Source organism: Leptopilina boulardi, unplaced genomic scaffold (genome assembly GCF_019393585.1).
Source record: "Leptopilina boulardi isolate dan_hultmark-lab unplaced genomic scaffold, ZJU_Lbou_2.1 LbouV2_114, whole genome shotgun sequence".
In the NCBI taxonomy this organism is placed as follows: Eukaryota; Metazoa; Arthropoda; class Insecta; order Hymenoptera; family Figitidae; genus Leptopilina; species Leptopilina boulardi.
In genome coordinates this window covers 807279-829651 of record NW_026137657.1, presented here as the reverse complement: position 1 = coordinate 829651, position 22373 = coordinate 807279, and the positions used below count along the sequence as shown (strand labels likewise).

Sequence of the window (22373 nt, the reverse complement as noted above, 5' to 3'; positions counted from 1 at the left end):
AAATGAAATCATTTAATCATTTAAATCAATAAATCAAAAATTTATTTTTACAACAAAATTACCAGAATAATTAGAAACTTACCAAACATGTCGTTGAACAGATGTCATTGCTGCGTTCAATGTAATCAAAGAATCAAAAAGAGCATCAATATCATCATTTCCATTTCCTCCTTCTATTCCAACAATTATTTCCGACAAAGCATCATTTAAACCTTCAATCGAACGAAGAATGACATTCTTTCTCTTTTCCAGTAATTCCGTTTCCATCACGGAACTACGTCGACTACTACGAACCATCGATAAAGTACTATGAAATTCAAAAAGTGGTTCTATCAATCCATGAAGTTTCAACACTGCATTTCGCATACATTCATCTGAATGATTAGAAACTTCAAATTTCTTCACAATATCACCAAGAATTCGTGTAAAATAATTCGTTGGTCCCACAAGAATATTTGCAACATCTGTTTCTAAAGTTCGTTCAGCAGACGTATCAAGATCATTCATTCTCTCTCTAACAACATCCAATGGTCTTAAAACATTATGTAAAACATTGACAATCTCCAATTTATATTTCACTTCATTTAGAGCGAGAGGAATTTTCTTTTCAATTGTTTCTAAAATTTTAATCATTGGCGCTAGAGTAGTTGCAGTCAATGTTTGTTCAACATCTTTGGAATTAAATTCAATCATTAAATTGACAATTTTTTGTTTTATATTTTCAATTGGATTGTTGAGCTTATTCAAAAGTATCAACTCGGGTGCACCACATTCTTGAGTTGCTGACAGTGCTTCACTAATTTTTACCAATGGATATAGCATCTCCATTAATTTAATCAACAATTGTTCATCATTAAATGTGGATTCAATTTTGGAATTTTTCATTTCTTCAGCAGACTTTGTCACTACTGAAGAAATATTTGATACTGTTCTTCTTAACATTTCAATGGCTGTTGCCAATTGTGAAACTGATAACGATGGAGTTGTTACCGGTCTTTGTTCAAATTCCTCTACAATGTTTATCATTTGTTGTTTGACTTCATTAAGATTGTTGCTTAATTTAGTGATAAGTTCTTTTTGAAGCTGCTTCTTCTCTTCGGACGGTTCTGCTCTTTCTTCATTTTCTTTTAACTCTTTCTTTGCAGGTTTTAATGTTTCTTCTTCTTTAGGTTCTTCTTTAGGTATTACTTTAGGTTCTTCTTTAGATTCTGCTTTAGGTTCTTCTTTAGGTCCTGCTTTAAGTTCTTCTTTATGTTCTTCTTTAAGTTCTTCTTTAGGTTCATCTTTAGGTTCTTCTTTAGGTTCTGCTTTAGGTTTTTCTTTAGGTTCTTCTTTAAATTCTGCTTTAGGTTCTTCTTTAGGTTCTGCTTTAAGTTCTTCTTTATGTTCTTCTTTCAGTTCTTCTTTAGGTTCTTCTTTAGATTCTTCTTTAGATTCTGCTTCAGGTTCTTCTTTAGGTTCATCTTTAGGTTCTTCTTTAGGTTCTTCTTTAGATTCTGCTTTAGGTTCTTCTTTAAGTTCTTTTTTAAGTTCTTCTTTAGGTTCTTCCTTAGGTTCTTCTTTAAGTTCTTCTTTAGGTTCTTCTTTAGGTTCTTCTTCAGGTTCTTCTTTACCTTCTTCTAATTTTGGTACTGTTGGAATGCTAGTTTCTAATTCAATTTTAGGTGTTTCACCGACAATTGAAGCTTCTTCTAATTTTTCATCTGAACTTTCTTCAATCTTGGCTTCTCCAACTTCCGGTTTCTCCATTATATCAAACACATCTGTTTGTTCAATTACTTCATGTAGAGTTGTATCATCCTTACCCTCACTTGTCATACTTGCAACTTCTTCTGTTAATGAAGAAATATCATCACCGGCTGCCATTTGCATAACAAGTGGTGTACCAGTAATTTCAAATGTTTCGTGTAAGGAATTTGTTTCTAAAATATTTCCACTTTCCTTTTCAATCTCATCAATTATTCCAGTTTGATCAGCTTCGGACATTTCGTTTATTTCTTCTTTTTGCAAAATTTGTGGCGTACCAAATAGAGTTACAGTTTCTGTATGTTCAGGCTCTTTAGATTCTTGTAAATTAAATTCTTTAAAATCTGTATTTTCTAAATTTTCTGCAAGAGAATCTTTAAATTGTTCCGATTGTTCTGCTCCTATCTGTAGATTTTTTTCTGATTCTTCAATTTCAAGAGCAAATTGTTTAGAAAAACTGTCATCATCAATACTTTTTAGATCTTCAGTTTTTGATATTTCATCAACATTTTCCATTTGAAACACTTTTGGTTGATCGAAAATTTGTAGAACTTCTTTAGTTTCAGATGATTCTATTTCGTTTAATTTTTCCATTGTCATTTCCTCTAAACTTATCGCTTCTTCTTCTTCTAATTGTGAAAGATCTTTACTTTTTGCTGCATTATATACATTCGGAGCTTCAGAATGAGCAGTTAATTTAATATCCTCTTGTTTCTCTTCAGCATTAAACATCACTTTATTATCTTCTTTTAATTCTACTAATTCTTTTAATTCTTTTGATATATCTTCAGTCATAGCTTCATTTGCAGACTGTAAAACCTCTGGTCTTTTTAAATTTACATTTTCCAAACTTGCTGATGAATCAACAATTTGTTGAACGTCTTTAGCTTCTGGTAAATTTTCTGAAAGAACATTTACTTCCTCTAGTTTTGCAAATTCTATTTCTTCAGCAACACCAAATAGTTTAGGAGATTCTGAAACTTTTACTGTATCAGCTTCTTGAGATTCAGTAGCAGATGTTTTAGCAAATTCTCCAGATTCTGTTGATTCCTTGATATCTTCAGCTATTTCGATTGTTTCTGATTTAAGCATTGTTGCTTCATCAAGTTTTTTAGATTCTTCAGATTGTACATTTTCTTCACAAACAATTGACTGTTCAATAGGTACCAAAGTTTCTTCCAAACGTTCCAATAACGTTTCCTTATCAATTTTATTCTTCTCTTCACTTTCTTCCAATTTATTATCTTCTTGGTTTATTTTTGCCATTTTTAATACTTCTGGAGGTTTCGAAGATTCATATGTTTCTAAATTATCAATCATCTCGGTCAATTGGACTTCATCTCTTGTTTCCTTATCAATGCCCATTACTTCTTCAGATAATGAAGAAATATCTTCATCAATTGGCATTTTCAAAACAAGAGGAGCATTTGTAACATCAATTGCTTCCTGTAAGGATACAATTTCCGAACACAAACCTCTTTCAGTTTTAGTTTCATATTCGTCAATTAATCCCGAATCTTGATCTAATTCACGTACTTCCTTCATTTCTTCTTTTTGAATAACTTGAGACATATCACCAATTGCTATGGATTCTAATTTCATCGAATCTTCCGATTCTTGTAATTTAAAATTCAAAATATCTTTGCTATCCTTTAAACTAGACAACAATGAATCTTCAAAATGCTCCGTTTGTTCTGCTGCTATTTGAAGAGTATTTGGTATTTCTTGAACTTTATTTGCATATTGTTTTGAAATAGAATCTTCATCAAGACTCTCAAGTTCTTCAGTACGTGTAATTTCATCAGCATCACCCATTTGAAATATTTTTGGTTGATCAGAAATATGAATCTCTTGAGTCTCAGATGTTTTTACTTCATTCAATATATCCATTTCTTGCTTTATTTCTTCCAAATTCTTTGTTTCTTCTTTTAATTGTGAAATATCTTCAATTTTTCCAATATTATAAATATTTTGACCTTCAGTTGAAGTAGTAGATACTAATTTGAAATCTTCTTCTTTTTCTTTAATTGTAAATTCTTCTTCTAGTTCTTTTAATTCGTTTGCCATGTCTTCAGTTTTAGCTTCATTAATTGTTGAAGATTGTAAAACTTCCGGTCCTTTCAAATTTGTTGCCTCTTCTAGGCGTGCTGAATCAATAAATTGCTGAACATTTTTAGCTTCTGGCAAATTTTCTAAAACAATGTTTGCTTTCTCTTGTTTAGCAAATTCTATTTCTTCAGTAGCGCTATAAAATTTGGGTGATTCTTCAACTTTTGTTATATTACATTCATTAGTTTCCTTTATCGTTTCTGTAATTTCTTTAGTTTCTTCAATTTCTACAATTTTTAAAATATTTTGAATCTCTTCTACATTTGCTTTGTCAGTTTTTGATTCTTCAATGGCTACTTGCTGATGAACTTCAGAAATATTACTCTTCATTTCCTTAAGTTCCTCAATATTTTCAAGTCCAACAACTTCTTTAAGTTGTATAGCTTCATTGACTCCTGTGTCTTTATTAACTTCAATAACTTTATTAACTTCTACAGCTTTATCAATTTCTATAGCTTCATTAATTTCCGCAGCTTCACTAAATTTAGCTTCATCAAATTCCAAAACTTCTTTTCCTATTTGTATTACTTTTATTTCTTCATCTGACGTTTTAGTATCTTCAATTTTATTCACTTTTTGATGTTCCATTTTACTGAAGTTCAATGATTCTTCTCCCCTTTCGGAATCAATTTCTTCAATCTCTTCAATGGTACTTTCAAAAATAACCTTCTTCTGTAATTCTTTTATATTTTCTTCGATACCTCCCAATAATCCTACAATTAACATGACTTGCTCCTGTTTTGAAATACCTTCAGCAAGACTTTCAATTATATTTTTTATCTCACCAATTGGTTTTATTAATCCTTTTAAAATTTCTTCTTCCAATGAATTGTGTTTTTTATTTAATTCCTTTTGAAGATTTATTAGCGGTGCACTTAAGTGTGCCAACTCGTTAATTATGTCATCATCATTTAGGTCTATTTTTATTGGAAGATTGCCAAGTGCCACAGTTGTTGATCCTAAACTTTCTCTCACTTCCTCTAATTTTATAACCAATGTGGAATCATTTAATGATGTTTTGCCAATTTTACGTTCTTGTTGTTCCAATATTGATGATATATCAAAAAATACTGTACTCAATTGTGAAGCAATTTCCAATGATTCTAAAATTTCTGTCAATTCTTTTCTTCTATTGACTTCTAATGGAATTTCAAATGGTTCATTTTTCATCGAAATAAGTTGTTCAATGATCATTGGAACTTGTTGTTGTATTTCTTCCAATGTTTCTAAAATTGGACTAATGGAATTTGTGATTTCAATTCCATTTACATGATTAAGAGTAGTTGAAAAAATTTTCTTCAATGTATTTAAAGGAGGAATAATACTGTTTATAATGGGAATTTCTTCGTAAAGTAATTCCGATGATAGAGCAATTTGTAAATCGAATAAAGGTTCTCGTAAATCAATCAATGAATTAATTGTTTCATCTTCTTTTAGAGTTGTTGCTGTATGAGCAGCATTTGATAATGTTTGTCGTAATTGCGTTAAACTCATGATCAATTCCGATGAACCAAGAGCTTGTGAAATGTCTTTCTCTTTTTCTGAATGTGGATCATCGATAACACGTAAAATGGTATTGACTGATGATTGAACATCAATTAATGGATCTAAAATCACTTCAGGTAGTGTTACAGGTTCTTCGAATGATGTTGTTGTTCTTTCAGTAAACGTTGTTAATTCCTCAGCAGCTCCAACTAATGATGATTTAAGTGCCAATACAAATTCCGTACGATGATCAGTTTCATAACCCTCTAATGCGACAACAAGAGCATCAAGCCTAGTCAATAATTCATCAAAAGGTTCTGCAATTTGTTTCGCAACATCAGGATTCATATTGATGTCCCTACTGAGAATATCTTCTGAAATTCGAGTCAAATCTTCCAAAGGTAAACATAATGATTCAATAAGAACAGCATCAATATTCTCATTCCATGTACCATTCACCGGATTCAATGGAATTTGATCAACGAATTTTTCCAATGTTTTATGAATCATCGTCAATGGTTTCGACAAAATCGACGATGCATCAGATTCTTCAATTCGATGTCCAAGCCAAGAAATTGTTCTCATCATACGTTCAAGAATAATTGGTTTCTCATGTTTCGAAGAGCCGGAAATTTCATATTCTATTTTAGCCAATCCTGCAATTATTTCATCAACTGGATTCACCAATGGTTCCAAAATAACAGGATCGACTTTTAATTTTTCCCTTCGTTTCATTACTTCAATACCACGTAGTAATTCTTCAGTTGGACCACTCATTGCTTCAAGAACAGCAATTCTAACATTTTGAGCCATTGATCGTTTACCTGCATCTTTCAAAGCATTCGCTTCAATATGATTAATTTGATTAAACAAATTTTCAATTGGTAATGCAAAATTTTCAGTAATAAATAAATTCTGTTCATGATCACTGCTTTCAGCTAATTGTAAAAGAGAATCAAAATCAATTAATGCATTTCGTATTATTAATGTAGGTTCGGATAATTGTTGAAACATATTTAGCATTTCTTTATTATTCAATTTTTTTTCCAATTCATCATCAGATTTTCCAGTTAAAATTGGATCGGCAGAATCACTTCTTTTTGTTTTCTTAAATTCCTCTCTTGATGATTCCTCCGATGATGTTTTCTCAAGTAATGAACGTTTCTTTTTTGTTGATTTTTTCACGATACCATTGTCAAATGAAGATTCTTGATCATTTTTTTCGAATTTCATTAATTTACTGTCGCCTGATGAAAGTGCATCAGTAAACGCTTCACTGTCCATCTCAAAACTATCCTTTTTCTCAATCGATAATGATTTTATCGGTTCCCTTGCACTGTGATAACTTTCCGACTGAATCATCATTCTATCGCTCTTTTCGCTCTTTGCACTCGATTTTCTTCTTGGTGGTTTCACTGGTGGACGATCACCTTCAGAAAAACTGACATCAACTGGAAATGATGGTGAAAGAGAATGAGTAGCCTGTTCATCCATCATTGACATATCTTCAACATCAGCTTCAGTACGAAGATCATCACCTTCTTCAACAGAGACAAAATATTCCGGTGACACATCAATAACAACTGCTTCCATCAAGAGATTACCCGAATTTGATGTCTCCTTCATAAATCTCATTGGTGGAAGTTCAATAATATTATGTTCAGTGACATGTTCCGATAATTGATCAGCGTACATTTCAACAATTTGAATAGCTTCCTCCTCAGTGAGATCGGGTGTTTCATACAAGCTTACGGAAACTTCTTTGCCATCGAAACTAAATGACACTTCACCACGATCATCAACAGTCACTGATTGATCAGTATGAACAGTATCGTGCAATTGTGATGTTCTCTCTTCATGAATTGTTGACAATGATAGATTGTGTGCTAATTCACGTTCGTGATCGAATGCTGAAAATGGCCTTGTAACATCACCATTTCCTGTTGAAGTGACAACACGATCTTCAAAACCAAGCAGTGATGCTGAACTGCTCACAGTTCCCATGCAATTTGATGCTTCACATGTGTATGTACCGAGACAACAGGTGCCATCTTGTCCGGATATAATTCTGTGAATATCACCAGCTTTGAGCTCAGCTCCATCTTTGAACCATTTCAAAGTTGGCTGAGGAACACCAATTACTTTACATTCGAGATTAACAGCGCCTTCTTCGGATAGGATAGCTCGGAGATTCTCTAAGAATTTTGGTTGCTTATAATGTTTTGGAATGATGAGTTTCAGGAAACAGGATGTTACGCTGTGTCCGTAATCGTTGCTCGCCACGCACTTCCACTCGGCCTGGTAAAATAATCATCAACTATAATCAGCATTTGATGATTGATTCAACTCTGATTACTAATAATTGATCATTGATCAGTGAATTCTAGGAATTGATTATTATTGATCCCTAATTATTAATAATTGATTATTTGATCACTATTTACAAGTAATTAATTATTTATCCATGATTATTAGTAATTAATTATTGATGACTAATTATTAGTAACTTATTATTGATTACTAATTACAAGTAATTAATTATTTATCCCTGATTATTGATAAGTACTTATTACTTCTAGTAATTGATTCCTGATTATTGGTAATCATAATTGATCCCTAATTACTATAACTGATTATTGATCCTTAATTACTAGTAATTAATTATTTATCCCTGATTATGGATAATTGATTATTGATCACTTAATTCTAGTAATTGAACATTTATTCTCAGTTACTAGTAATTGATTATTAATCTTTAATTACTATTAATTGATTATAGATCATTTAGTACTAGTAACTGATTATTGATCTTTAATTACCATTAATTGATTATAGATCATTTATTACTAGTAACTGATTATTGATCTTTAATTACCATTAATTGATTATAGATCATTTATTACTAGTAACTGATTAGTGATCTTTATTTTCCATTAATTGATTATAGATCATTTAATACTAGTAACGAAATATTGATCTTTAATTACCATTAATTGATTATAGATCATTTATTACTAGTAACTGATTATTAATCACTACTTACTAGTAACGAATAATTTATCCCTGATAATAGGAAATTAATTTTTTACTAATTATTGGTGAATATTGATCACTGATTACTGATAATTGATTATTGCTCTCTAATTAGTATTAAATGATTATAGATCATTTATAACTAGTAACTGATTACTAATCATTAATTACCAATAATTAAATTATTAATTAGTAATTAGTTATTATTAATACAGTAATTAATTTAATTTATCCCTGATTATAAGTAATTGATTATTGATCACTTATTTCTAGTAATTGATCATTTATCCTCGATTACTGGTAATTGATTATTGATCCCTGATTGTTAGTAATGAATTACTGATGAATAATTACTGGTTACTGATGTTTGATCACTATTTACAAGTAATTAATTATTTAACCCTGATTATTGGTATGTACTTATTGATCATTACCTTCTAGTAATTTATTACTCATCCCTGATTATTGGTAATCATTATTGATCCCTAATTACTGTTACTGATTATTGATCCTTAATAACTAGAAATTAATTATTTATCCCTGATTATAAGCAATTAATTATTTTTCCCTGATAATTGGTAAATGATTATTCATCCCTGATTATTGGTAATCATTATTGATCCCTAATTACTGTTACTGATTATTGATCCTTAATTACTAGTAATTAATTATTTATCCCTGATTATATGCAATTAATTATTTTTCCCTTATTATTGGTAAGTGATTATTGATCCCTGATTATTGGTAAGTGATTAATGATCACTGATTATAAGTAATTCATTACTGATCACTAATTATTGTAATTTATTATTGATCCCTGATCATTCGTAATTAAAGAGTTATACCTGATTAAAAAAAAATTGTTCATTGATCCCAGATTACTAATAACTGATTATTGATCACTTATTCAAAGAAATTAATTATTTATCGCTGATTACTGATAATTGATCTCTAATCATCAGTAATTGATTATAGATAATTTATAAGTAGTAATTTTTATAGAACTTGAATTAGCAGTAATTAATTATTTTTCCCTAATTAATGGTAACTGATTGTTGATCTCTGATTACCAGTAATTAATCATTGATCTCAGATTACTAATAATAATTGTTAATTAATCCCCGATTCCTAATAATTATTTATTGATCAGTGATGAATAGATAAAATAAAATTTCAAATACTTACTTGATCAACAAAATCAAGTCGTTGCACATCGAAATGACACGTTCCCAAAGATTCTTTTTCTATTTTGTACTTGTCATTTTCATCAACTTGGGAATCATCTCGATACCAAAATAAGCTTGGCGCCGGTGCAAGACTCACTGATTGAATAATTTAAATAAATAATTAATATTTAATTCCCTTATATATAATAATTACTTTAATTTCATACCTTGGACCGTAAATCGGAAATTATCACAAATTCTAGCTTCACAACTTCTAAGACCTCTAATGAATTTGGGTGGTTGATTTGTACTCAAAAGTTGTAGACGTTCTTCTTCATTTAATTGATTTTGAATATCTTCGACGGTTAATTCAGCAGTGCTTTTAGCTTCACCCATACAATTTCTCGCGATACAACAATAAGAACCTGAATATATGATAAATGATAATAAATTATATTTAATTATTTAATATTAATGATAATAATAAATTATAATAGAGAGTTAGGAAAAAAAATTATTTGATAATTATAAAAATAATTTTCAAAAATACCTAATGAATTAGCACCAGTAAGCTGATAAACATCCCCTGGCTTTAGTTCTTGTCCATCTTTGAACCATTGCAACAGAGGTGTGGGAAATCCAACAACTTTACATTCAAAGGACACTAATCCTTCTTCTGTTAAAATCGCCTTTAAGCTCTCCATAAAACGAGGCTTTCGATAATTTTTTGGGACTGGAAAGTAAATTTTTTTTTTTAAATATTAAAAAATAAAAATATATTTAAATCAAAAAATCTTACTGGACATGGCGACATAACAGGTCGTGAACTGTTTCATATTTTCGAAACTCGTTGCAACACATTTCCATTCTCCTTCATCCATTGCTTCAACTGGATTAATTACAATCGAATATCCACCTAGACCATCAGCCTGAATGTGATATCTTTCACTTGCTTCCACTTTTCCTTCTTTATTGTACCATGTAATCTCTTTTGGCCATGGTGGAACTTCAACTAAGAAAAAAAAAAATTTTTTTTTTGGAAAAATTAGAGTTAAAAAAAAATTTAATTAACTAATTTAATCACCTTTGCAAGATAGACAGAGGGATTCACCAATTTTACAAGATTCATCTTGAAGAATTTGTCTGAAAATTGGAAGTGGTCCAGAAGGAGACAATGTATCTGCTGGCCTCAATGATCCTTCTCTACTTCCTTTTCCAACCACGTGAACCTGGATAAATAAAAAGTCAAAAAAAATAACTTCTAAAATAAAATTCTTGATAATTTTGAAGCTATTTTTTTTCATTAACCTTTGAGGAAGAGAAGGCAGTTCCCATACAATTTGTCGCCTCACAAGTATAAGTCCCCAATGATGTTGGATCATCAACATTAGCCGTTAGGGCAAAAACATCACCAGCCTTTATTTCCTTATTGTCCTTGAACCATTTTAATAATGGCGTTGGTACCCCAACAACTTTACATTCCAATGAAACTGTTCCAGTTTCCGTTAATATTGCTCGAAGTTCCCCAACAAATTCTGGCTTTTTATAGGCTTTTGGAACTGAAATCGAAACAAATAAAAAAATTTTCGATTTTTAGTAAAATAAATAATTAAAAAAAAAAAAAAATTAGATGAAGAACAAATAATAATTATAATAATGGTTTCTGGATGTTCATACCCCTCGAAAATATAAATATTTAATAAAAAAAAAAAAAAGATCTAAATGAATAAAACAAAAAAAAGTTCTAAATAAATTAAAGTAAATAAAAATATAAACAAATTCGAAGACAAGTACAAAAATAAATCCAAGACAACTCGGATATAAATAAAAGATAAACTTAGAAACAAAATAGAGAAGTTAAAGATATAAATAAAGAGATAAACATAAAATTTAATTTAATAAAATTTAAATATAAATAAATAATATAAAAATAGAAGACTTTTTTTAAAAATAAAATTAGTTAAAATAAAAATATGAATAAATATATATATATATATATATATATATATATATATATAATTATTATATTAATAAATTTTTAAATAAAATATTAAAAATTGAAGAAATAATTTTCGAAAAAATAAAAATCATTCACCAATAACTGTCAAGTGAGATGAGCATGATGATCTTCCGCAATAATTTTCCACCATACAGGTCCAATGGCCTTCATCGTCAACCGTTACCGGGGCAACGTCAATGCAATAAAAATTTCCCTCATTGACAAATGAAAAACGTGTATTTGCTTGAATAAGTTGATCATTTTTGTGCCACGTTACCTGGGAATAAAAAATTACATTTCACTGACTTATAACAAAAATAATAATAATAATAATAATAATAATAATAATAATAATAATAATAATAATTAGAAATGTTAAATAATTTAATAAAAAAATACCCACTTTTGGAGTAGCGGGACTTCGTATTTCAACCAAAAATCTCGTTCTTGTGCCAACTTTGACGGATAGATCACTTAATCGTCGGACAAAGATAGGAAGATCACCTTCATCGAAACCAGATGATGATTCGTCAACTCTCAAGTGAATTCGCCTTGTAAATTTATTTTGATTTCCATTTTGTGTAATTTTCTTTGCAATAAGTGAATAATGTCCAGCATCATCTTGTTTAGTTTCTTTTAATGTTAATTGAACCAAATTTCCCTGTGGTTCTATTCGATAACGATTAGACGGAATTGGCAGCTCCCCTCGATATCTGCAAGAGAAATTCAATCAAAAAAAAAAAAAAAAAAAAAAATGTTGGACAATAAAATAAAAAGAAGAAGAAAATATTTTTTTATAGAAAAAACAGAAAAGAAAAAAAATTTGTGAAAATTTGTAAAGTTTTGTCATTTTCTTCACGTGATGGCTAAAGTCCAATTGAAACGTCATCGACTATTCTTTATCGTTCTTCTAATTCTATAGATTCCTCTCATTCAGAGCCCGTTAAGCTTGCGCAATACCAAACAAGAATACTCGAAAATCAATTCAGTAAAGAAAAAAAATTAAACCGGTTTATTTTTTTTGTAACAATTTTTTTTTTCTTCTCATTGAGAAATTTTTTTTGGGAAAATTTTTAGAAAATCTTGAAATTTATCTAAATTTAATCAAAAATTGTTGATGAGGATGTAAATTATAAAAGCGAGCGGATATCTGTTACAAGCTTACGTCAGATCCACGAGGGTACGCAACCGTCAGAAACGAGGCTCGTGATATTTCTAGATCACACACAATATATATATATATATATATATATATATATATATATATATATATATATATATATATATATATATATTGCTGTAGGACAAGAATTCATGAAACAATGTCTTCAAACAAAACTCAATTTAAACAATTATTCATTATAGCTAAAAAAAAAGCATGAAAACAAAATTTTTCTGGAACATCTCTCAAAAACTTTTCTTGTTTTAATGAAACAAGCTGTTCCAGGTGAAGATTTTTTTTTGTATAGAGAAAATTGTTAAAAGAAACTATTTTTTTGGAAAAATTTTCCAAAAAAAAGAAACCAAATTCTCGGAAAAAAATCATTCATACCGGTATCTGGATCCATCGTTGGAATTAGCGGCATGGGTTTTCTTGGCACATTTGCAACATTTGCTACCCATAACGTGGCACAAAAAAAGGCGGGAGAAACACAATTCTTCATTGAATCAAACAAATGACAATAAAATCACTTTTCAATTTATAATTTTTCAAAATATAATTTCGAATGGACATTTTTCTTATCCAATTTTAAAAAAATAAAAAATATTTTTAATGACGACGTTTAGAATTTGTTTTTGAATACGCGCACTAATAAATTTTTTTTTTTTTTTTTTTTGTTTTCAGAGAAGAAATAAATTTTGAACGCGAGTGTCACCAATGAAAAGGTGTATTGGTCCACTTTGTGTTCGCTTCGCCCTAATTCGAAGCATCGCTCTCTTCTTTTGTCGTTGGTTACAAGGGCACCAATAAGTCAGTCAATTCTTAATTGATCGTCATTAAATTTGCAATCGTCGTTGTATGTGTCGGGGTCTCTCGCGAGACTGATAGTTTTTCTGTGTGGCTTTAGGTGGCAGACACAGTCACTGCCATCACCCTCCTTCTTCTTCTTCTTCTTCTTCTTCTTCATTTTCTTCATCTTCTTCTACTTTACGCAAACGAGGAGAAGCACAAAGCAAAAATAGGTCAAGAATTAATCTGTCTAGATTTAGCAAAGACTCGAATAATAAATTAAATTTAGTGTTATGTATATAGAAATTATGAGAGGAATTTTCAAACGCATATTTTTTTTTTAAATATATAGCATAAAGTTTTGCGACGTATATTATCATTCATGTCCAACATAATTTAAAAATATCAAAATTAATAGAAAAATTTTTTTTTTTCAAATAATCGGTTAGTTGATTATTATTGAATGAATATTTTTATTTAACCAAATTTTTAGACTTTTTTTCTTGTTGTAATATTAATCAGACAAAAAAAATGTAAAATTCTTATAATTTTTGAAATCAGTAGTAAAAGTCTGTTTTAGTCAGACGAATTTTTTTTTTAATTCGTGAATTATTTATGTTAGTAGTAAAAGACAGTTTTAGTTAGGCAATATAATTATTAAATATTTTTTTAATGCTGTTATAAAAAACTGTGAAAAAAGTATTAGTAGTAATAGACAGTGTTAGTCAGACAAAAACTAATCCAATTCTTGTAATTTTTGATATTAGTGATAGAAGCCACTTTTAATCAGACAGAATTTTAAACAATTTTTAGAATTTTTTAGTAGTAAATGACGAAATTAGACAAAAATGATTAAAATTCGTTTAATTTTTGAAATCAGTAGTAAAAGTCAGTTTTAGTCAGACGAAATTTTTTTAATTCGTAAATTATTTATGTTAGTAGTAAAAAAGAGTTTTAGTTAGACAATATGATTATTAAATATTTTTTTAATGCTGTCAGACAAAACTGTAAAAAAAGTATTAGTAGTAATAGACAGTGTTAGTCAGACAGAAACTGATTCTTGTAATTTTGATATTAGTGATAGAATCAACTTTTAAGCAGACAGAATTTTAAACAATTTTTAGAATTTTTTAGTAGTAAATGACGAAATTAGACAAAAATGATTAAAATTCGTTTAATTCTTGAAATAAGTAGTAAAAGTCACTTTCAGGCAGACGACATATTTTTAATTCGTGAATTATTTATGTTCTCTGTAAATCTGAATTAGTAAAAGTGTTTACTACTTTGAATTAGTGTCTCACTTTTTGCTTATGAATTAGTAAAATTTTACTAATTATTAGTAACTTTTACTAACAATTAGTAAAATTTAACTAATTCTAAAGCAAAAAGTGAGTCACTAATTTAAATTAGTAAACATTTTTACTAATTCAGATTTAGAGAGTTAGTAGTAAAAGACAGTTTTAGTTAGGCAATATAATTATTAAATATTTTTTTAATGCTGTCACACAAAACTGTAAAAAAGTATATTAGTATTAGTAGTAACAGACAGTGTTAGTCAGACAGAGCTTTACCCAATTTTTATCATTTTGTTATCGCACTCAAAAAAAAATATGTTTTTCAAACTAAATGAACCATTTTTTTATATTTACCAAATTTTTTGGTTAGTTCAAACAAAATTTATTTAATTCAAATAAATATTTATTTGATGTAAATAACTGTTTGGTTTATTTTAATAAATTTTTTTGAACAAAGAAAAAATTTGATTTAGCTAAATAAACGTTTGGTTTATGCAACCAAATGTTTAGTTAACTGTATATCAATGCATTTATTTTGTTGATTTAACCAAAATTTGGTTGCTTCAAACGAATTTTTTTCGGAGTGCAGTGATAAAAGCCACTTTTTAATCAGACAGAATTTTAACTAATTTTTGTACTTTTTTGTTAATAGTAAATATCAAAAATTAGTCAGACAAAAATTTTTTAAATTCGTCTAACTTTTGTAATCAGTAGTATTGTCAGTTTTAGTCAGATGAAATATTTTTTAATTCGTAAATTATTTATATTAGTAGTAAAAACAGTTTTAGTGGAACAATATAATTATTGAATAATTTTAGTATTAAATATTAAATATTTAGTAGTAAAAGACAGTTTTGGTCAGACCAATTGTAAAAATTCTTATAAGGTTACAAATTAAGTGTCAGTAGTATAAGTCAATAATAGTCAGACAAAACTTAGTAAATTAAATATTGGTGATGGACAAAATATTTTCCAATTTTTACTTATATTATTTTAGTAGTGTAAGACAGTTTGAGTCAGACGAATTTACGAATTTTTTCAAGTAATATTGTTTTAGTATTCTATACTATACAAGTAAAGGAAAAAATAGTATGAGTTAGAAAAAATTTAAAAAATTGGAACAATTTTGTATTAGTAGTAACAGAAAGTTTTAATAATAACTTCGGAGAAAATTTAAAAAATATTGTAAATTCGCATAAAATGGAATAAAAAATAGTAAATTGGCATTAAATTTCTAATGTTACTTTTTGATTCAGTAGTAACAATCAATAAAAGACAGACAACTACTAAAAAGTATTCTTGTCAGTAGTAAAGGACAATTTTTGTGAAATGACGAATTTTTGTTGGTATTTATTTGTATTACATTTTCGAATACTTGTAATTTCCGCAATTAAGTAGCATAAGACATTTTTAGTCAGACGGAACATTTTCAAATTCTCATAATTTTTGTTTCAGTAGTAAAAGTCATTATCAGTCAGACAATTAGTACAATGAAACTCAGTATTAAATGAACGACAAAAAGTTGAAAATTAATTTTTTACTTAGTAGTAAAAGACAGTATCAGTCAGACCAACAATTTTTAAATTCCTTCTATTTTATTTCCACTAACAAATATTTGCAGTGATAGGAAAAATTAACTGAATTTCTATCCTCAGTAGTAAAAATCGATACAAACTTGTAATTTTAATTTCAGTAGTACAAGTAATTTTCAGTCAGACAAAAACAATGTCTCAACGCACGTTTTTTTTGTAATTGGCGCTAGACCGAGTAATAATTCTCTAAAAACTTGGTAAAATTTTGTCTGATAAAATAATAATCACTTTTTTTTTAATTGTATTGATTCTATTGATTCTATTCTATTGTATTTAATGAAAGCGCGATTTATAAAAAAAAAAAATGTTTATATAATTAGAAAAGTTTATCACACATGTTATTTGTTGTGATGAAGCTATTCCCACGAAGCTTTAGTGAAAACAGAGGAAAATGCAATGATCCCATACGTCCCTGGCATTGAAGACAGTCTCGCGACGAAATGACACGACGAGAATAATTTCGACCTCGCAAAATTAAATCCACGACTGCTTGAAATAAACACTTTCTGATGATGCTTGGCACGCGTGATAGTTTCACGGGAACCAGGACAAATTAGCGACCAATGTTTCGTTCTTTTCCATATATTACATAGTAACAATTTCAATTTTTAATTTTACATCATTAATTCAATAATTGTAATTAAATTTTTTAAATTACCAATTTACAAAACTAAAAAAAATTTATTACATTTTTAAATTTGAAAAAAAACAGTTCGAAAAAATTGAATAAAAATAAAAAATCTTTATTAAAATTTATATCATTTCTAAATAGAAGAAATTTTTTTTTTTTATTTTCCCTTTTTCCTTAAATTTAATAATCTTATCGATTAACTGTTTTACTAAGTAATAAATTAAAAATAAATATTTATTGAATTATTACGCGAACAGTCTTTTAGTATGAAAAGTTTGCAATTCTATTAGTCATTGAGAGAAATCTATAAGCCAGTAGCGCCAAAACCAAAATGTACGCACTAAAATAACTATTTTCTCAGAAAGTTACAAAAATTTGGTCGCACAAAACTTTTTCCTTAATTTATATTAAATAATTATTAATTTTAATTTAGCAAAATAAATTAATTATTTTCAGTTCCAAGTATATAATCAGTTACTGATTAATTAAATTATTATTAAATATTAAATTATTATTATTAAATAAATAAATAAAATTCAATAATAATAATAATAATAATAATAATAATAATAAAATACAATAAATAAGTAAAAATTTCAATATCTCAAAATCATAGAAAAATTGTACAAAAAAAATCACTCACAATTCAAAAAGAAAATTGTCGCAATTTTCTGTTTGGCGTATTTTCATCGATATGACAATATCTTCGCCCAATCGACTGTTCACTTTTATTTCTTCCTCTTCCTCCCATATTGATGTTTCGATTCTGGAGGAATGATCTAAAAAAAATTTTGATTAAAATATTAGCACATTTTTCTTAACTTAAATTTTTTTTTAAATTAATTTTTTAGTAAACTTTTTTGTATATTGTTCGCATTTTTCAATTGTATTTTGTTTAGTAAATTTTTTAAATAATTAATTAAAAAATTTTTAAACAAAACTTTTTTTTGTTAAGTAAAAAAAAAAAAAATAATCAGAAAATGCAATAGAAATCGCAATTGAGTTGATTCGCTAACTTCGACTAACCGGCTTTCTAAAAATATCAACTTCAAATGACCGCACGTATATAAGAAACGAGTGGTTTACTATTAGTCTTCTCATTTCTCTTTTCTTTTTTTTTCTCAAAAAAAAAAAAAAAATTTGAACTAAAATTAATACACAATGGAATTTTTGACGTAATTATATACGAAAAAAAATTTTAAAATTAGTATTATAATGAAATTTTGAAAATATTTCCTCACTAAAATTTATAATATATTATGTCAATCAAAATTGACGTGGCTCAAGCATGTCAACATTTTCAAACACATGTCAAAAAAAATATACTTTTTTAATCTATTTTTATCATTTTTTTTTTCAAAATTATAAAGTCTAAATTATTACCGGCTTATCAAAATTCTAATAAATATTTTTTAATAACGAAAACAATAATTTTCCACACACACACACACACACACACACACGTTTATGCAACACTGTTTATAAAGACTGGCCAACTCTCAAAATATTCTCCAAGTGCATCCGTCGCATTCATCGAGAAAAAAATCGACCCAAATCCGCTTGTTTTGAGGCACTTTTTTTTTAATTCAAAAAAAAAAACTATTTTTTAAAAATTTTTTCAAAGCAATTTTATTTCCATATTAAAAAAATTCAAACAATAAATAACTCGTTTTTTTAATCATAGAAATAAAAAAAATTTCAAATTTAAAAGAAAGAAAAGTAAAATTTTGTCTAAATAATAACAAAAGAAAAAAATATTGTTCAAAACAAAAAATTATATATGTAAATTTTAAAACTTTGGAAAAAAATTTTAAATTAAAAGAAAAAATTGTTTTTATTCGACCTTGGATTTTTTTTTTTTTACTATCAAAAACAAAAAGCAAAGTTAATTGCAAAAAATGTGAGATTGAAAAAAGGTATAATGAAAAATAAATTTGTTAGTTAATTTTTTTTTTTTTTAAATTTACCTGTTAAGGTCATTCCGTCAGGTTTGATTGTCGATTCTTTCTCGCTTTGACATAACTCCGGATACTATCTGTTTTTCGCGCGGCCAAATAACACTTCCCTTTTTTATCGTTCCGTCTTTCTCGTTTCCCTCCTTCCTTCTTTCTTATCCAATACCACACGTCGAATTTTGCCGTGTCTCTCGCACACCCTAACTGCCAAGCCAAGGGCTCTGATCTAAAATCGTCACGACGACGACGGTTCAAAAGTGTGTGCGCGCTTCTTCACTCTCAAAAATTTTCATCGTTTTATAAACACACACACACACACATACAGAAAGAAGAGAAGAAGAAGAAGAACGGAGCAAAAAGCACCAGAAGAGAAGAAGACATGCGCCTCGAGTTCTCGACCTGACGTAATAATAACACTCTCTCTTTCTCTCTTAGTCTCTCTTTCTCTCTCATTCTTTGGAAAATTTTATGCCCATAAACTCTATCTTTATGGACAGGCAACGTACGACAACGAAAATCACGCTAAGAGAGAATAATGGCGAACAAGGAATGAGGAACTAATTAAAAGCATCTAAATCCGTGGGATCTAGTTTGCAGAGTGCGAGTGTATATATTTAAACACTATTTGCACTCGTCCCTTGCATTTAATGGGTTTCACCAGTTGAAAATTTTGCTTTTGTCATGCAAAAGAAAAAAAAGGCAAGTTTCGAAATATTTTCCCCTGATAAAAGAAATTATACTTTTATGAAAATATTAAAAAATTTAATATTTTAATTTATAGAAATAAAATAATTAAATAGATAATAAAAATATCAAAATAATTATAGATGGTATGATTTTTTTTATTTTCGATATTGGAATCGATTTCAATGTAATAATATCCGTTGAATATGATCCCAGGTACTAAAATTATCTTGCAAGTCAGGATTAAGAGAAAAGTGGAATAAATCACACAAAAATACGTTTTTTTTGGGGCCTTTACCCCCACTTTTTTTGAAATCCTGACATGATAGAAAAATTTGGGATCTAGAATCGTATTTAGCTGGCAAAAATACATTAAAAACGATTCCCATATCAAAAATAACACAAAAAAAATTTTTTTTTGAGGACTCTACCCCCACTTTTCTCAAAATCCTGAAATGGTAGACAATTTTGGAATCCGGAATCGTATTTAACTGGCAAAAATACATTGAAAACCACTCCGATATCAAAAGTAACAAAAAAAAAATTTTTTTTGGGACTCTACCCCACTTTTTTCAAAATCCTGAATTTTTTTTGTAATACGCATGTGGGTCTTAAAGTGTATGATTCAAGCTTTAATTGAAAACCTCACCAAAGTCGGGTTAAATGGAAAAAATAATATTGAAAAACCCTAAAATACCCGTTTTTTCGGTTTTCACCCCCACTTTTTTCAAAATCCTGACATTCGAGACAATTTTGGAATCCGGAATCGTATTTAACTGGCAAAAATACATTAAAAACGACTCCGATATCAAAAATAACACAAAAAAATTTTTTTTGATTACTCTACCCCCACTTTTCTCAAAATCCTGAAATACTAGACAATTTTGGTATCCGGAATCGTATTCAACTGGCAAAAATACATTGAAAACGACTCCGATATCAAAAATAACACAAAAAAATTTTTTTTTGGGACTCTACCCTACTTTTTTCAAAATCCTAAATTTTTTTTTGTAATATGCATATGGGTCTTAAAGTGTACGATTCAAGCTTTAATTGAAAACGTCTTCAAAGTTGGGTTAAATGGAAAAAATAATATTGAAAAACCCTAAAATACCCATTTTTTCGGTTTTTACCTCCACTTTTTTCAAAATCATGACATTCTAGACAATTTTGGAATCCGGAATCGTATTTAACTGGCAAAAATAAATTGAAAACCACTCCGATATCAAAAATAAAACAAAAAAAAATTTTTTTGGGACTCTACCCCCACTTTTTTCAAAATTCTGAAATACTAGACAATTTTGGAATCCGGAATCGTATTCAACTGACAAAAATACATTGAAAACCACTCCGACATCAAAAGTAACAAAAAAAAAAATTTTTTTGGGACTCTACCCCACTTTTTTCAAAATCCTAAATTTTTTTTGTAATACGCATATGGGTCTTAAAATGTACGATTCAAGCTTTAATTGAAAACCTCTCCAAAGTCGGGTTAAATGGAAAAAATAATATTTGAAAAACACTAAAACACCGGGTTTTTCGGTTTTTACCCCCACTTTTTTCAAAATCATGACATTCTAGACAATTTTGGAATCCGGAATCGTATTTAACTGGCAAAAATAAATTGAAAACCACTCCGATATCAAAAATAAAACAAAAAAAAATTTTTTTGGGACTCTACCCCCACTTTTTTCAAAATTCTGAAATACTAGACAATTTTGGAATCCGGAATCGTATTCAACTGACAAAAATACATTGAAAACCACTCCGACATCAAAAGTAACAAAAAAAAAAATTTTTTTGGGACTCTACCCCACTTTTTTCAAAATCCTAAATTTTTTTTGTAATACGCATATGGGTCTTAAAATGTACGATTCAAGCTTTAATTGAAAACCTCTCCAAAGTCGGGTTAAATGGAAAAAATAATATTTGAAAAACACTAAAACACCGGGTTTTTCGGTTTTTACCCCCACTTTTTTCAAAATCCTGACATTCGAGACAATTTTGGAATCCGGAATCGTATTCAGCTGACAAAAATAAATTGAAAATCACTCCGATATCAAAAATAATACAAAAAAAAATTTTTTTGGGACTCTACCCCCACTTTTTTCAAAATTCTGACATGCTAGACAATTTTGGAACCTGGAATCACATTCAGCTGATGAAAATACATTGAAATTAACTCTAATATAAAAAAGTCGAATTTTGCAGGCCTATATTGTTAATATTTAAATAATAATAATTATTAATTTTATTAATTAATAGTAACATTAATAATATTAATTAACATTAACATTAATAATATTAATTAACATTAATAATATTAATTAATATTGTTAATATTAATATAATATTTAATTAATATAAAGAACAAAATAATGCATAAAAATATATTACACGGAAAAAAAATTTATCTGGAATAGCTGAAAGTTTCACAATGAGAGCAAAAGTTTTAATTATTTCAAATAAATCTTTCACTATTCTAGTGAAATTTTTCACTGTTCCTGGTAAATTTTTTTTCCCCTATAAAAACATTTTGCAAAAAATTGAAAGTTAATTGTAAAAAATAATAGAGAATTAATTAATTAATGTAATTTGAAATTATAGATTTTTTTTGTCTTAATTTTTCAGTAAATGAAAATTTTAAAGAAAGAAAAAATATTCTTTTAATTATATTTTTATTATTTAGAGTTCTGTACACATAGAGCACATAGTACAAGCTGTCAA

At 28.1% G+C, this 22373-nt stretch overlaps 1 protein-coding gene across 4 annotated transcripts in view; it reads right to left on the bottom strand.

The window, feature by feature from the left end:
• LOC127281934 (titin homolog) overlaps positions 1–19271 on the bottom strand; it is a 54517-nt gene extending 35246 nt beyond the window's left edge. The window contains exons 1-11 of one of the 4 annotated variants that reach the window (XM_051305959.1): positions 18975–19271; positions 17651–17786; positions 11942–12251; positions 11635–11815; positions 10848–11098; positions 10624–10768; positions 10339–10551; positions 10090–10272; positions 9767–9964; positions 9559–9695; positions 83–7638 (exon numbers count right to left, since the gene is read on the bottom strand). In XM_051305959.1, coding sequence (XP_051161916.1) covers positions 83–7638; positions 9559–9695; positions 9767–9964; positions 10090–10272; positions 10339–10551; positions 10624–10768; positions 10848–11098; positions 11635–11815; positions 11942–12251; positions 17651–17786; positions 18975–18987 — 9323 coding nt within the window. In that variant the 5' untranslated portion in view covers positions 18988–19271. Of the gene's footprint in view, positions 1–82; positions 7639–9558; positions 9696–9766; positions 9965–10089; positions 10273–10338; positions 10552–10623; positions 10769–10847; positions 11099–11634; positions 11816–11941; positions 12252–13090; positions 13576–17650; positions 17787–18974 lie in introns of those variants that run through there. The other 3 variants (XM_051305939.1, XM_051305930.1, XM_051305949.1) reach the window with 3 other exon arrangements.
• Between the last annotated feature and the right edge of the window lie 3102 nt (positions 19272–22373).